Source organism: Polypterus senegalus, chromosome 9, assembly GCF_016835505.1.
Source record: "Polypterus senegalus isolate Bchr_013 chromosome 9, ASM1683550v1, whole genome shotgun sequence".
NCBI classification, from domain to species: domain Eukaryota; kingdom Metazoa; phylum Chordata; class Cladistia; order Polypteriformes; family Polypteridae; genus Polypterus; species Polypterus senegalus.
The window spans coordinates 166,010,602-166,027,118 of NC_053162.1; the positions used below are offsets into that span (position 1 = coordinate 166,010,602).

A 16,517-nucleotide genomic window follows, 5' to 3' on the forward strand; every position below is an offset into this window, starting at 1 on the left:
CACATGTGGAACCAATTTTATGCAAAGGTGAAAAACAGTTTGTGTCTTAGTTTGATGCAAACAATGCAAAGCATACTGGAGAGTAAGATCCTGTGCATCAGCAGCTGGAAGGGACAGTCCCAGTTTTACTTTCCTATCCATTTATAATTGTTTCTTGACTCCCAGAAAGCATTAGAAAGTGTGTTAAGAGTCAGAAATCAGAAGAGCTTTGTGCTACGTGATGACACTGTGGGTCCCCCTGAGTTCAGCCTCATTATCTTATTGTGAACCTTGCAGAGACCCTCTGTGTCCAAGAAGGTAAGAAGATGTCTAGTGGAATGTACAAAAATAAGGTCTGTATTTTTGAGGCCAAACTTGTACAACTGTACCAGGCATTCATTTACCTTGGGATTGTGCCTTGTTATGTGAAGCATTATTTATCCATTTCAAAAAATCTCCCCCAGCAACATAATGGCAATGCATTGGGTACCAAATGAAACAAACACCTCAGGAGATTCTGGCTTTTTCTGTCAGTTTTTCCTTTGTTCTTATATTTTAATTATGAACATGTATATACTTTATATGGTTAGTGGTAGGTCACAAGACTTTCCCCCAGATTATAAATTTACACAAAATACTAACAGTACAGAAGTCCTAAAAGGTTCTTCCCATCACCCTTTTCCTGCCATGGAATGAAAGCAGGAAGAACAGAAAGGATCACAAGTATTGGGGTATCCCATAAGTGGCTCCTCTTATCTATAATTTTGTTTTCCTTCACAGGCTTAATTATTATGCTTTTATAGATGATATTCATTTTATTAGTCAACATATCATTATTTCTAGGTAAGGACAGCTCGAAATGAAATATGTCCACTGTGCCCCCACCTATTATGACTAATAAGGGTGGAAACAGCCATGATGGGAGGTGGCTTTACAAGGTTTAATGTCTGCAAGAAAGACTGAGCCCCAATAGCACCTGTTAGCTCAATGTGTCAGTGTGGACCATTGGTTAAGTTAGCACATCATCAAGGGAAAGAGCAACATTCTGCCATTTCTGTAATGTAGCTGGCCTTCTAGAACTGCTTATTCATTCACTTGGTATCCCCTGAGCTACCATTACAATTGTACCCTTGTACCCCTGATATCTCCATCAACTTGTTGGATGCAGTAAAGGACCCGAGTGTCTCGAGAAAGGCAGGCCTACCCTGCAAGTTTTTGTTTATGACAAGCCTATGTGTTCCACCAGTTGAGTCTACTGTTGAGATCAATACCAAACCATTTATAAATAGGCACCGTGTCCTCTTCTTCCTTCTTCTCAGAGGCTTTTTGGCACACAGGACCTCCACCAGTAACTGCTTTGTCTTGGTAATGTTTAGTCCAAGGAAATTAACCCTGATTCAACTCTGACGACAGAATGCTGATAACCACACTCTGTGACAGTTCAGGAGCTTAAAATAAGAATAAAAAGTAGAAGGGGGAGCCACCTATCCCAACTGGGCAGCTGGGCCGAGTGTAATGCCTTGTCTGACCTCATTTTATATTCGTGAAGAGCAATCTTCAGCCTTTGAAATTTATTCTCTCTATCTCTTTCTCTCTCTCTCTCCTTTCAGGCAACTTGATAAAAGAATTTGCCCCTCGAATTGTAAATCACCCCACTGATCTGGTTGTTCAGCCTCAAAGTCCAGCCTTGCTGAACTGCCACTCAGAAGGAAATCCTCAACCCGTGATTGAATGGCTGCACAATGGGGCACCACTGAAAACTGAAAGGCCTGGTAGCCAGTCACAGCCTATTTTGCTTCCAGATGGCAATCTCTTCTTTCTCCAAGTGGTGCCTGGAAGGAGAGGCAATTCTGATGAGGGAAGCTACACCTGCGTTGCCCAGAACAAACACGGGAAGGCCTTAAGCCGCAATGCTACTCTGTATGTTGCAGGTAAGTTGGCTGGGGTGGGGTGAGCTGCTAAAAAAGCTAAACGTCATGGGCCGCTTACCCACAGTGATGATATCCAAAATTTTCTGGCTAAGGGAAGTGCTAAGGAGTGAGAGATGCAGAGGCAATGGCTAAGGCCCTTAAGGTTCCAGAACTCTGGTCCTAGCACCTGGTGAAGAGGCTTTAACAAGTTTGGTTTGTATGCTAGAAGCCCCTGTTGTCCTGTGGTTCACATCATTAACCTGCTTAAGCCTTCAATGACACCCCCAGGTTGACATTCCTGCCCACATGAACTGAGATCAGAAAAATGCAAAAATCTAGGCCAAATTCAGATTTTAAAACTATTGTTTTTTATTAACACAATAACAAGTACAAGAGTAACTCAAAATATAACAAACATCTAACTTTCTACCAAAGGTTTAACTGTATAATATGTCATGTTCTAATCCAGACCAGGATCATAGGGAGCTGGAGCCTATTCAAACCAGCACAGGGCACAAGGCAGGAACCAACCCAGGACAGTGCACCAGCCCATCACATGGCAAACACACACACCTAACACACAAAATGGTACCAACGTAGCATCGCCAGTTCACCTAACCTGCCTGTCTTAAGACAGTTGAAGGAAACCCACACAGACACTGGGAGAAGAAGCAAACTCCACACAGGAGGGACTCTAGACGCAAACTCTGGTCTACTTAGTACGTGGCAGCAGCTCTAGCACCAGCAGTTATTTCATTTTCCTATCATAGATTTGTATATTGAGTTTGACTTTGAAGATCTTGAGCGTCATTGGTCCACTCCAAACAGTTTTTAGTCTGAAATTTTGATAGTGGGTCAGGGTGGGTGGTTTTCTTTTCTATGCTCAGCAGTATAAAGCATGTCCAACAACTCATCGTCAAACTGTAGGATGGATAAAGTCTTTGGTCCGTCCACACTATCTTTATGAAACTGATCGACGAGCTTCTGTCAATAACCAGTCTGGGAATAAACAATCATATCAGCTAACATTTTGGCACAGTTTGCACAATGTGATGACTAGTGGTAATTGGCAAAATTCACCAAAACATTTTTGCTGGCTTCACTGATGACCTTCTTCGTCAAATTTTTCCTAGTGTCCCATGATGCTTTGCAAGCCCAGAATGACATTACTGAGCTGTAGCAGCCAATGTTGAATGGGGATGTCACCCTATGATCTGCGCTACCTTCCTGATTTGCGTCACACACGTGCAGAACTTTCACACATGCATACCATAAGCATATTCCATCTCAGACTTTACGACATTGCTGGATTCCCTTTGCAAATGAGTGAATAATTTCATGCTTGATGACACTACCTGATCGGTACTCCAGCCGGATATGTACTCCACATGCATTAAAAAAAAACAGAAAACTTCCATCAACATTTCACTTTACAGCATGGCCCAATCTGAACTGCACACGCAGATACACAACTCGCATTGTTCTGCATAGATTTATTGTACACGGTGTCTTCACCGATGGATTATTCATGTTGTGATCCTTGCTATGCAGCACAGATCAGGTAGTGACAGGGACAGACCCCCGAGTGTATATCGCTGATCCCTTCCATCTCTGGCTCTGAGGGTGTTAGTTAGTTGTAGCGACAAGAGCTCAGGAGACACAAAGAGAGAGAGAGAGAGAAAGATAAATGCTGAATTCCATTTACCTCGAAAGTTGGATGTTGGAGGTGGGAATGACATCACACCTGAGTTATGTTCCAGTAAATCATTTGAAAAAGCAATATGGACGCATCCAGGAAAATCTTTTTTTGTGATTGCTCCATCTGAATAAACGTACTGTATTTTGTGTATCCAACACTGTAGCAACATATCCACAGACAGAAGTTGGACAGTACTGTGAGTATAACTAATTTAATGAGACACAGATAGACAGAGGTCCTAAAAAACAGTATATTACTACCACTTTTAATAAAGTTTGCGGTGTACATTGCCATTTTGGATCGACATTAGGACCTGAAGTCGGACAAGCTCAGGCGTGACAGACCATCTGAGTTTACGAGTTGGAAATCCGACTTAAAGGGGCATTCAACTTGAATATTCCAACTAGGAACTCTGAAATTCCAACTTCCCAATTCAAATGGAATGCAGCAAAAACACTCAGAATACAGTGGACATCATTTTATCTCAGGAAGGCCAGATGGGGCAATGGTTAGCACTTCTGTCTCACAGCTCAGGTCACAATTTTGGCCACATTATTCAATCCAACATAGTTGATTGATGCCATCCTTGTTGGCTGGAACTCCTAAAAAAACATGGCACCATTATAATCCACTCAAAAGTAGTTCAATTTCTTTTTCTCCTCTGATTTCAATTTATTTCACCAAGTTTGTTGAAGTTCGCAAACCTATCCACATTTTTTGCCAGACTTGAGGCAAAGTAAATTCAGCAAGGTGTTAACTCACTAGTGGTGACCCTCACAGTGAGACAGCTGAACCATCCATGAATTGTTAACCAGAATGTCCAATCACTTTCTTCATGTTTCCTTTTAGAAATTGTGAACACATTGGGAAATGTCATAACAAAATCAACACATTGTTGAGTAAAATCTAGATTTTGGAGGCCACTTGCAGAGGGCCATTTGAACTATATTTGCTTTACATACTGTTCTTTTTCCAATTGGTGTCTGCAACATCCCAGTCCCACTACGATTATGTGAGGAGGTTGTAAATCAGGATGTCTTAGGAAGGAGAATGGACAAAATATGCCTGGTCTTATTGCAGAATTAAAAAAAAAATACTGACTTTTCTACAAAATGCATATCAGGTACATATTAATTTAATTAGATTCATAACTATGAATACCCAATACCATAATTTGGATTTATTGTGTATGAATGTTTTTTTATTATTCCTAGTTAACATTAGCATCATTCAGCTCCAAAAAGTCAGTTGGATAACAGTTGAAGAGAATTTGCCATCTTTTACTGCTTGACCAACTTTTAGGATTACAATGAAATTGACTCCTCGTAGCAAGCAGTGGCTTGACTATGTTGTGCTGATTCCTTTCTGATATTTCCAAATTAGTTCAAAATTTTTGTGAGGATAGATCAGTGTGTTCTATTGCAGATGATATGAAAGTTATTATATCATCATGATTTTTGCTCTGTAATCTGTGTATGTTGTGAAAGACGCTATATAGCGCCCGACCCGGCACTGACTACGCAGAGGCACGTGTAAAAGTCACACAGGCTTTTTATTTTTCTTCACCCACAGGCGATACACAGTCCCAAAAGCACTTTAATAACTCAAAGCAACTCTCCACCTTGTACCACCACTCCTCTCAGGCAACCTTGTCCTCCTCCACCCGACTCTGGCCCTTCAGTGGTGGAGGCTGGCCCGTTTTATAGCCCACCCGGAAGTGATCCAGGTGCTTGACCACCTGGTCCCAATTGCACCTCCAGGTGGGGCTGATGACTCATCCAGCCGGGTTCTTGAGTCTCTGCAGCACCGCCTAGCGGCCAACCCAGCTCCCACCCAGGTTGTGGAGGACTCCATGTCCCATGGAGCCATGCGGGAGACTGGGGAATGAACATCGGCCAGGGAGGCTGCCACCAAGCGTCCCGGAGGAGGTATTGAGCTGCCCATCGTGGCTCCCCCGGAACATATGCAGAGCAGAGGCGTCCTGGCTGGGCATGGGACCTGGCTGTCCATCACAATGTCAAATGGTCTCTGATCTCCAAGTTTTCTCAGCAGCACAATATCAGCCTCTTCTGTGGTGTGCATCTAGGGCCTGGCAGACACTACGCTCTTTTCACCCAAAATTGTCCTAATGTTTGGCATGTCTGGCTGGGTTTCTTTGCTCGGGGCATAGTTTGATTATTCTGGAAGAAATACTACAAGTCAGTGGCACTTGAAGGACTTGCATGAACACTTTATTCATCAAGGAGAGGATGCGTGTTGCACATGTACCAGATCATCTTCTGACAATTTTTAGTCAAAATTATTCATGACATAACCCAGAATGAATCAGAAAATTGAAATGAATCAAAGAAACCTCATCATCATCACCAGTTGACTGAAAACATAGCTTACAGATACTCTCAACCTTTGCCCACTGTTCCCATTTTACCTCATCTTATCTCTTTGACCACTGGCAGCATGCAGCAGAAGGCCTAGGGTTATGGCTTTCTGGATGTTCATGTTGTTTAATTAGCTGATTTGTTTCTTTTCTCTGGCAATTGTTAAAGTGGCTTTCATTGGATATACTGGACTAGTGGCTTGGCTTTCATCCTCCAGTATATTGTGTACACTCTTAAAAATAAAGGCGCCAGAGTGGTTCTTTAGAGCGATGCCATAGGGGAACCATTGTTAGTTCCCAAAATACCAATCCACATGAAAGTTCCAGAGAGGACTTTTATTTATTTAAATCTATAACAGGCTGCATACAATAAATAACCATATATAGATTCTAATTCTAGTCACAAATGTATGAAATATCAGTGGATAACGATTTTAAAAGGACTCTTGTTGCATACAATAGCACAGGCTATGTTCAGGTTTTGTTAATCTGTCAGTGTCCTGCAGCCTACCATACATTAAAGATTTCAGTTTTTTTCCAATATTAAGAAGTTGCTCAAACCACAAAATACCAACTTCTTATGCAAGGAACCCATGCCAAAATGAAATGGTTCTTTATCAAGCAACAGTTCTATGATGAACCACACAAACCAGTAAAGAACCATAAAATGCCATTAAAGAACCAAGATTTTTATTAACACTGCTCCACATCTTGTTCAAGCGTTTGATGCTGAGCCTGACTCTATAACAGTAGGTGTCGGACATATTAAGGCTTTTAGTGAGCTTTGTGCACGATGATTCGTATCTCACAGCTATAGAGTACAACTGAGGAACATATGGTTCTTTGATGATCAGTTTCTTGGTGGTTTGCCCTTTGTTTGCCAGAAAGTGGCCCAAGGTTGGATTTGTATATGAAGTCTGATCCTGTCAATCATGAGTATTTGAAGTGATTGATTGACTGTGTCTTCCATCCTTCTAGCCTGAGGTAGACAATATTTTCCTTTGGTCTTTCTGGTGTTCACTTCAAAGCCAACCTGTCTGATTAGTTTTGCCGTTGCCATCATTTGGGATTGAAGGTTCCTTCAAGTAGATCTACACTGTCAAGAAACAAAGATGAAAGATTGATATTGTAGGGAATGAACTTGATTTCCCTGGCTAAGTGATGATATCCACATACTCCCCTTCGGGTATTTTGTCTTTTTTTCACATTTCATAAGATACTTTGTGACAATAATGAAGAGCAAAGGTACAAGTGGAAAACGGTACATTTTTGTCATTGGAACGTTCCTGTTAGAACTGAGAGATGATTCTAGTTTTGTTTATTTGTGTATTGCGCCACTGACAGACTGTGGAGATCGTTCCTCCACCACATGGGTATGGGTAAACGTTAACATTATACAAAGTAATTGTCTGTTATACCTGCATTTTTATCACTCTTTAATTTAATATTGTTCTTTATCAGTATGCTGCTGCTGGAGTATGTGAATTTCTCTATCTATCTATTATATAATGCCTTTCTTCTATCTATCTATCTATCTATCTATCTATCTATCTATCTATCTATCTATCTATCATATATCTATCTATCTATCTATCTATCTATCTATCTATTATATTGCCTTTCTATCTATCTATCTATCTATCTATCTATCTATCTATCTATCTATCGATCATATAGTGCATTTCACATCTATCTATCTATCTATCTATCTATCTATCTATCTATCTATCTATCTATCTATTATATAATGCCTTTCACATCTATCTATCTATCTATCTATCTATCTATCTATCTATCTATCTATCTATCTATTAACCTACAACACCTGATTTATAGTTATTAGTGTTGTATTTTTAAGCTGCAAATATTCACATACAGTATATGCATATTACAAACTATTACAATTTTTAAATTATACCTTTGCATTTTCCTGCTACTAAACTATGTTTTTGTAACAACACCAAATATGGCTACAATTACAACCCAAAAAAAAATCATTCACTTAGCTTACAGGCTTTATGTATTCTGTAAGCACATGCGTTATTTCTTGAGCTTCACTTCAACCAGTTAACAACATATAGGCGGCCATGATGTCACCTTCGATAAATTGTACTGCAGTGCCAAGACTGAAATTGACTCCACTCTTTGAGAAGCACTGCAAAACAAAATGACAGGCTTTGCGCTAAACAATTGACAATGGCCATGTCCACTTTGATCCACTTCCGTTGCTATTTATGGTTGTAACTGCATTCAGATTCACGGCCCGGCTGCTGCAGGCAGCACGCCTCTTGAGTATTGTGGAGGCGTCTTTATAGAAGTACCCCAGCTCCCACTCCAATTCACATAATTCTAATTAAACAGGACTGCTGCTGCAAGCCATGATTTGCTGTTCATTCGTACTGACATTCAGTCACTTGAGACAGTCTATTATGGGCGACCTTTTGTTTAACATTCTGCCATTTAGACCCTTGGAAAAACAGTAGTGACTGTGGTAAGCTGGGATGAACTGGCTTCATGCCCAGGGTTGGATTCTGCTTTGGTCCCGGTGTTGCCCGGATAACACCCGTCTCTGCACTGCTCTGTTTTTAGGAAAATAAATGAAAACATGAATGAATGAAAGTGTAACCGGTGTTCACTGCACGTGCCATACTGCTGGGCCTTGGCCTTGAATCTGGTTAACCTCTGAAGCTTCTGCGTTGTGATTGGCAATATGCGGTGTTGTACAATCCGCCATGAAGGAGTAGTGTAACCACACTGAACTCCTTTATCTGTTAATGTTTATTACTACCAGGCTGAAATGTTAAAACAGAAAAAGTGTGCTGAGTGCTGAAGCTCTGCCGATACAATTCCTCCTCTCACAGTTAACACAATGATCACTGAGTGCGAAGCTAATTTACAACAGCGTACATATTCATGTGCCGCTTAGTATGCAAATACAAAAAAATAGGAACATGCCTGAAATGTTAAAACAGAAAACACATAATATGAGTGCTCAAGCTCTGCTGATACAATTCCTATTAAGAAAACACAAGTGAACGCTCACATTAACACCTAACTAAAGTTAATATAAAATCATTCAAAACAACAACTGCACATTGAGAAGGTCATATTACAATTACAGTCACATACAAAAAAATGTAACTCAAGCAAATACAAATAATTTACTTCATTCTACTGTACAGAGAATAACAGAGTGCTTACCTTCTCTGGCAGTTAACATGACGAGCACTGGGAGAGGCTGAAATTGATGACGTAACATAACACAGGAAACAGAGAATGGGAATACAATAAGAACACAACAGGAAAACAAACAACGTAATGACTAATATCAGGACTTGGTGAAGCTCCAAATAACTAGAAATAGTATTTTAGACACCTGTTAAATTAGTGTTAGTTGTGAACGTGTAGCTATGTGATGCCAACTCCACACACAGATCAAACACTTCAAATAATACAACACCAATAGCACTCAGCCTTTAAAGTGGTATTCTGTCTCACAGATTGTTCCATACGTCTGTTAACATGGACTTAGTAAACCCCATCCATCAGTTTTCAAAGTCATTCAATCAAGTGCATTGCCCTGATGGTCACATCCTATCCTCGCAGCATTGAAGACCTAGATGGATGCCAGGGCCCACTCACACACACACACACTAATACTTACTCATACTTCCCAGTTTACAGTCACCAGTTAATCTCACTATCTGTGGAATGTTTGAATTAGAGTACCGAATGAAAACTCCATGCAGACATAGGGAGAACATCTACACAGGTATTGACCTGGCCTGGAGGCAAACCCAGTTTCCTGGAGATGTGACCACCATACCACTGACTCACATACTGTATGTGCTTCACTTAAATATCACATCGAAGCTCAGCCTTCTTCCATTCCCAGATTTATTGTATGTTTTCTGCTCTTTGGTCCATCTCCGAAAGCTTGTCTTTATTTTTTTAGCATTTTTATCTTGCAGCAGTCACGAGGCTGCTAAGCTTCACTCAGTCCCAAAACAGTGATTTGTTTATTTTATTATAGGACCTCAGGAATACCCCTCAGCATGCACATATTCACATACAGATACACTTATAAAGAGGCTCAATTAATTGATAATAAAGTATATATTAAAATAAAGACATCAAAACAGACAAACAATGCATATGCAAAAGACCTTCCCAGCTCTCTGACGGTGATAACAGTTTACAAAGACTGTGCAAATGATACCAATCGATAAACAATCAACACTTATGACCAGTACAGCAAGTGCAGATGTTAGTGACAATGAATTGAGATGCCAAGTGAACATTTTCCTGAAGGCTATGAAAGTTTTGTCCTACCATGTTCAAGATGTGGTGTGAAGATCTGTAAAAGCTGGAAGTCCTCCCCGGACGTACACGTTTATCAGCCCAGATGAAATCTCACATAAATCCAGAATGAAAGTGTAATTCAACAGTGGTTATATTCGAGAGGTACAATCAGATGTGTAGAAACGGACCAATACAGATGATCGCAATCCCCTTGGTATCTTTTTGGCTCATCTTTAAAGAGAGCATTTAATTTTCCTTCTTCCCAGCAACCCCTGTGCCATTCTGCAGCTGTCCAATGGTATAATACTACTTGGGCTGCTGGGAGTTGTAGTCAATTTTAATAGCGTTTCTACAATACTTTAGTGTTTGTTGCATATTTTCTGACTGCTGCACACACAAGCCTCAAGACCAGTGATTTTCATGTTCAGTTCTGGGGGTCCTAAATGGTTGCAGGTTTATAATAACAGTCCATTTCTCAGTCAGTGCACCATTCTTACTTTGAATTGATCTTATTGTTTAGTTTTGTGGCCAACAAATTATTCTTACTTAAAGTTAAACATGTTTGCATTCTTTGCTGTAGCTTTAGTCAGTTACATTTCTTTTGAAGCTTTTCTTTTAATTTAGTCTGTTCTGCAGAGTTTGCTCCTTAAAGTGATGTCACCTTACTCAAGATGATTTTGTCGTAGGGTATGTCAGATTTGCTGATTGCAGTTGCTGATCTTGTCACTGCACCATGTCAAATTACACCACTAAAAATCAGAGCGCATGTCACATTTTCCAACTGAGCTCCGATCTGCCAACACAGTCGTGCTCACCCAATTTTATGACATGCAACCTAAGGGAGCCAGAGCTATTTGAAGGGTTAGCAGTTGCAGTAAGTTCGGCAGCAATCTGTGCCCTTTAATTCTTTTTTCCGTTCTCTTATGCTACATAATACACAAGACATCAGACAGACGAGCTTCTCTTCTGTTTGTGAGGTTCAAAACATGTGTGTTCCTTATTCCTCGTCACTACGTCTACGCATTGTACTTCCGGATGGGCATTCATTGGTTGTCAGCTCTCCTGAATACACAACCTGTCCCCCTGATTAATGAGAAAATCAAACGGGTTTGATTTTATTGTAGCCAGTCGGAGACTAGTTGGTCTCAGTTGTTAGGCAATCATCTTCACAGGATTGTGCTGCCAACTGCCTCTGACTGGTTAAGATGATATAAACGAATGCTACGATTGAAAGTCACAAGTGCAACTTGTTGGCAAAATGAATGACTTGGGGTACAGCCAGACAGATCCTGACACTGTAAAGTGCCCCTACATCTTCTGTTATATGCCTAGTGTGAAGACTGGCATTACATTTGCTGTTGGATGGCACTAAATGAGCTATTGGAACACACCAAGTTTGGTACAATATGGACTGGCATTTAATATGATGTTGGATGGCACTGAATATGTTATTTACTGGCACCATATATGCTGCGGATTGTTGTCATGTGTGGACAGTAGAGGGTGCTCCAGCTCCCCAAACACCCAACACAAGCAGGCTCAGGACACAAGTTCAAAGTACAGAGTCTTTATTGCATGGGAAACTCTTTGAACCAAGAATTTCCCACCACCAGAGGCACAAGTACATGCAATCCACACAATAAACACGATAGATAGATAGATAGATAGATAGATAGATAGATAGATAGATAGATATGAAAGGTGCTATAGATAGATAGATAGATAGATAGATAGATAGATAGATAGATATGAAAGGCCCTATATGATAGATAGATAGCTAGATAGATAGATAGATAGATAGATAGATATGAAAGGCACTATATGATAGATAGATAGATAGATAGATAGATAGATATGAAAGGCGCTATATGATAGATAGATAGATTGATAGATAGATAGATAGATACTTTATTAATCCCAAGGGGAAATTCACATAATCCAGCAGCAGTATACTGATGCAAAAAACAATATTAAATTAAAGAGTAATAAAAATGCATGTAAAAGCAGACAATAACTTTGAATAATGTTAGCATTTACTCCCCCTGGTGGAACTGAAGAGTCGCACAATAAATCACTTGTTCCCTCTGTCTCACTTGGCAGGCAGCTCCTTTCACCTAATCCCCCAGGACTGTTTCAGGTGATTTGATGCTGCAGCTCTAAATAACTTCCGTGTCAGGATGGCGCACCATAGAATAGGGACTCCCAAATCCTGCAGCTCCCCATGGCAGCCCCCAGGGGACCCAGCAAGGCTGTTTTGCGGGACTACAATACCTGGCATGCCTTGTGGGCAACCCTTGTGGGGATCTGAGCCTGAGCTCGCTGCCATCTAATGTTTCAGGGAAGATTATGTCCCATGCATGTTCTCTCCATTGGTGCTTCTATTCCAAGGGCATCTCGGCTGGGTAATGCTGCCAGCCAACCCTCACACCTGTTATCTATTGATTAAATGTTGCCAAGTGTGTAATGGACTGGAATGGTTGTACCTGAAGACTAACATGCTACAATGTGGCCATGAATAAGTTAGAGAACGACCCAAAGGTGTCCTAGTTCAACATCATACTGTTTGAAGGTTGACAGTTCATGTACCATTAAAAGATTCCATATGTGCTATTGGATTGATGCCCAGTGTGCTATGGCGTGGCATCATTATCATCTGAACAGTAGCATTTGATGTGCCGGTAGATGGCCAGGTGGTGTCATATTATCTCAAACTGACATCCATTTACTGTGAGATGGCGCCCAATATAGTGAGCACTGACACCATATCATTTGAAGACTGAAATATTGTTAGATGACCTCGCATGTATCACTTGCCAACATCATACCGTGTGATCGTCAACAAGCAGTGGCACAATGAGTGTTCTGGACCAAGATTGTGCTATCTGAAGACTACCACATAAAATCCTATAAAGCTGCCTCAAAAATAAAGTAAAATGGCACCAAATATGTCATTTGAAGACCGATGCCTCTCAGTTTGCCCTTCTACCCTGCAGCTCATAAGAAATTGTTGCTGCATTTCTTCTCTTGGCCATGAAAGAGTAATTTCTAGTTGCCTGTTGGCCTCTTGGTGGCCTTTTTGGTGGTTTTCTTTGTTTCCTCCATATAGAGTTTAAGGCGCATTCTTCATTCAAGCTCCGTTCTTGTGAAACATTTAATCAGTTTATTTGTTTATTGTTTTTTGGGGGAATATTTCTGTGATTTGATGGATTTTTATCTATCCATATGTCTGATTTTCAAAACTTTTTTAGTCCTTTAAATAGTTGCAAAGAGCCTATCAAGAACAAGGCAGGAACCAAGTCTGTCTAATGAAGTGCACAGTCACACACACACACCTATACTGGGACAATTTAGTGTTACCAAAAATGCACCTCATTGGAATTTGGGAGGAAACAGAAGTAGTCTGGGAATACACACACAAACTCTGGAAGTAGATGCAAACTCCACACACAAACCTCAATCTGTAGAACTGTAAGGTAGCAATGCCAACTACAGGACCACCCCAGAGTTTATTTTTTCTGCTCATCCTCTAATTCAGGAGCTTCGACGTTGGATCTGGAGGACCGTAGTGGCTGTAGGCTTTTGTTCCAACTTGATCGCTGGATTACAAACCAATCCTTGCCACTTAAAGATCTTACTGACTTTGATGGCTTGTTAGTGTTTTCATTCTGCCATGTCAGCTCATTCTTATATTGTCGATTATTTCTAATTTCCAAGGATACATCCAAAGGATTTGTAGCCGGAAGCAGATGAGTAATTCTCAGTCCTTCGCTTTTTTCTCTTTAGTTTCCTTCCAAATGTTTTATTAAACCAGATGAACACACACAGGTGTTGAAGGAAACAAGTGAGATGGAGAACTGCTGGTTCCTTTGTCATTTAACTCTTATTGCTAATAAGCAGACATTAAAAGCAGAGAATGCAACTGTATAAGACTGAAAGAAGCAATTCAGAGTGGGGAGTCTTAAAAACTAAAATGAAGCTTAAAAATGTTGCTTAAGCACTAAAAACTTTAACAGCAATAATCAACTTCTCACTAACAAATTGGGTTGGAAAAAAACTAAGAGCCACTGTGGCCGACTTTACAGATCCCTGATCTAATTGCTGGCTTGTAATAGGCATGCCTCTGACTTCTTGTGATAGTCTGCTTGTTCTCATGGAGTAGTTTTTAGCAGACATACTAAGCAATGCTGTGCAATTTCCTGAGGAGGGTTTGTGCTGTTCTTCCTGAGATCATGGGTGGATGCAGGTGGACCACATTCATTTAATTATATGAAGGGCGCGGGTGGTGCCAGGGTGAGCAACAGGGAGTGTGCTCGTGGTGTCAGCCATTTCCCACTATTTTTATATTTCATTTACAAGTTTAAATGGTTTGTTTTTCAATTATCTGTTTTATTTTTCCTTGTAACTGTATTTTCAAATGGATTTTGGACCTTAACCTGGGACAGATATTTCTTTTAGTTACATTATATACAGTAGATCACATGCGCATCATGTTCAAAATGCACTTTATGTCTGTTTTCACCTTTTTGAACTTGCAGTTGTTTCTGCTCTTTGGATTTACCAGACTTTCTAGTGAGTTGCTATTTTGCATTTTTCTTAAATGTAATCTTCAAATAACATAACTTGACCTGTGACAATCCCACCACTACTGCCACTGCTATATTGTCAAACTCACAGACCCCAATTCAGGCTCATGGCAGTTGCATTCTGTGTTCTCTTGTTAAGTATATTGTGGCAGGCTTTTCAAGCTCTGGTTTCTCTTCTATACAAGATTTATTTTTTTTACTCAAATTATTTTGAAATGCTGGAGCTAACATTTTAAACAGAAAAGTAACATTTAAATATGTTTTAAGATAATAAGCCTGTGCCCACCACTTAAAAACCCTGCCACATTCAAAATGAAAAACAACGATATAGAAAGCAAAGAAGCAGAGAAGCCCACATGGACCAGCAAGATCTCCATTAAACAGAAGAAAGACTAACAGTTAGGGTTGTGGCCAGTGCCAGGGGACATCTGTACCCAGACTAGCTGGTTCATATCAGACTGTTTATCATCAGTCTAATAAATGTACTTGTATGCTAGCCATACAAAATACCAAATGGTCAAAAAAGAGATTTCCAACTAGAAAGAGATGGAATCGGGATTTCAACATCTGTTGCAGTTGTCCCAAATACAAATAACTTCTGCTGGATAGCAGATAAATGAAATGAAGTCAGAAAGCAAAGCGATGTTAGTTGAGAAAATCAATATAAGAAAATCAGACACACCAGACCAAAAACTGAACATGGAATGGCAGCCCCAAAATATATGCATAAGCTTGCCTGGTGTGTTCAAGGAAGAGAGCTGACAGGAAGATAGATAGATAGATAGATAGATAGATAGATAGATAGATAGATATGAAAGGCACTATATAATAGATAGATAGATAGATAGATAGATAGATAGATAGATAGATAGATAGATAGATAGATAGATAGATAGATAGATAGATAGATTGAAAGGCACTATAGATAGAAATATAGATAGATAGATAGATAGATAGATAGATAGATAGATAGATAGATAGATAGATAGATAGATAGATAGATAGATAGATAGATAGATGAAGGCAGATATGATGATAGATAGATAGATAGATAGATAGATAGATAGATAGATAGATAGACATGAAAGGATAGATAGATAGATAGATAGATAGATAGATATGAAAGGCACTATATAATAGATAGATAGCTAGATAGATATCTTTTCTGTCTTTTTACAGAAGCTTTTAAATAAATAAATAGATAGAACAGTAAATAAATTCATTTATATAGTGAGGCACTATACAGACATTCAGGTGTGCCGCTAGTATAAAAGAGCCCCTGTGGTGTTTTTTGAGACACTTCTGCTGAATAATTTGTTGGCTGAAAGTCATCAGTGTAAGTGTGTCAGAGAGAGCATGTGCAGCATTGTTCATAATGGCACTCGGTTTTGTTTTAATTCTCTAATTTGCTATGACCTCCAGGGGCTCCAGAGTGTGTCCATCACTTTTAATTAACTTGTTGATTTGGTGGTCCTCTCTTGTAGTGATGTTACAAGCCCTGCACACCACAGTGTAGAAAATCACACTGATCATCACAGAGTTATTGAAGATATGAAGGATGTCACTACCCACATTAAATGAACGTAGTTTCCTTAGGAGAAACAGCCTGATTTGCCCTTTCTTCTCTAGTTTCTTTGTGTTCTGAGACCAGTCCAGTCTCTCAATAA

General features: G+C 39.9%; 1 protein-coding gene across 3 annotated transcripts in view; it reads left to right on the forward strand.

Moving 5' to 3' along the window:
- robo4 (roundabout, axon guidance receptor, homolog 4 (Drosophila)) overlaps positions 1–16,517 on the forward strand; it is an 89,113-nt gene that overhangs the window by 27,174 nt on the left and 45,422 nt on the right. For all 3 annotated transcript variants that reach the window (XM_039764136.1, XM_039764135.1, XM_039764137.1), the window contains exon 2: positions 1,590–1,910. In XM_039764136.1, the coding sequence (XP_039620070.1) occupies positions 1,590–1,910 (321 nt within the window). The remainder of the gene's footprint in view (positions 1–1,589; positions 1,911–16,517) is intronic.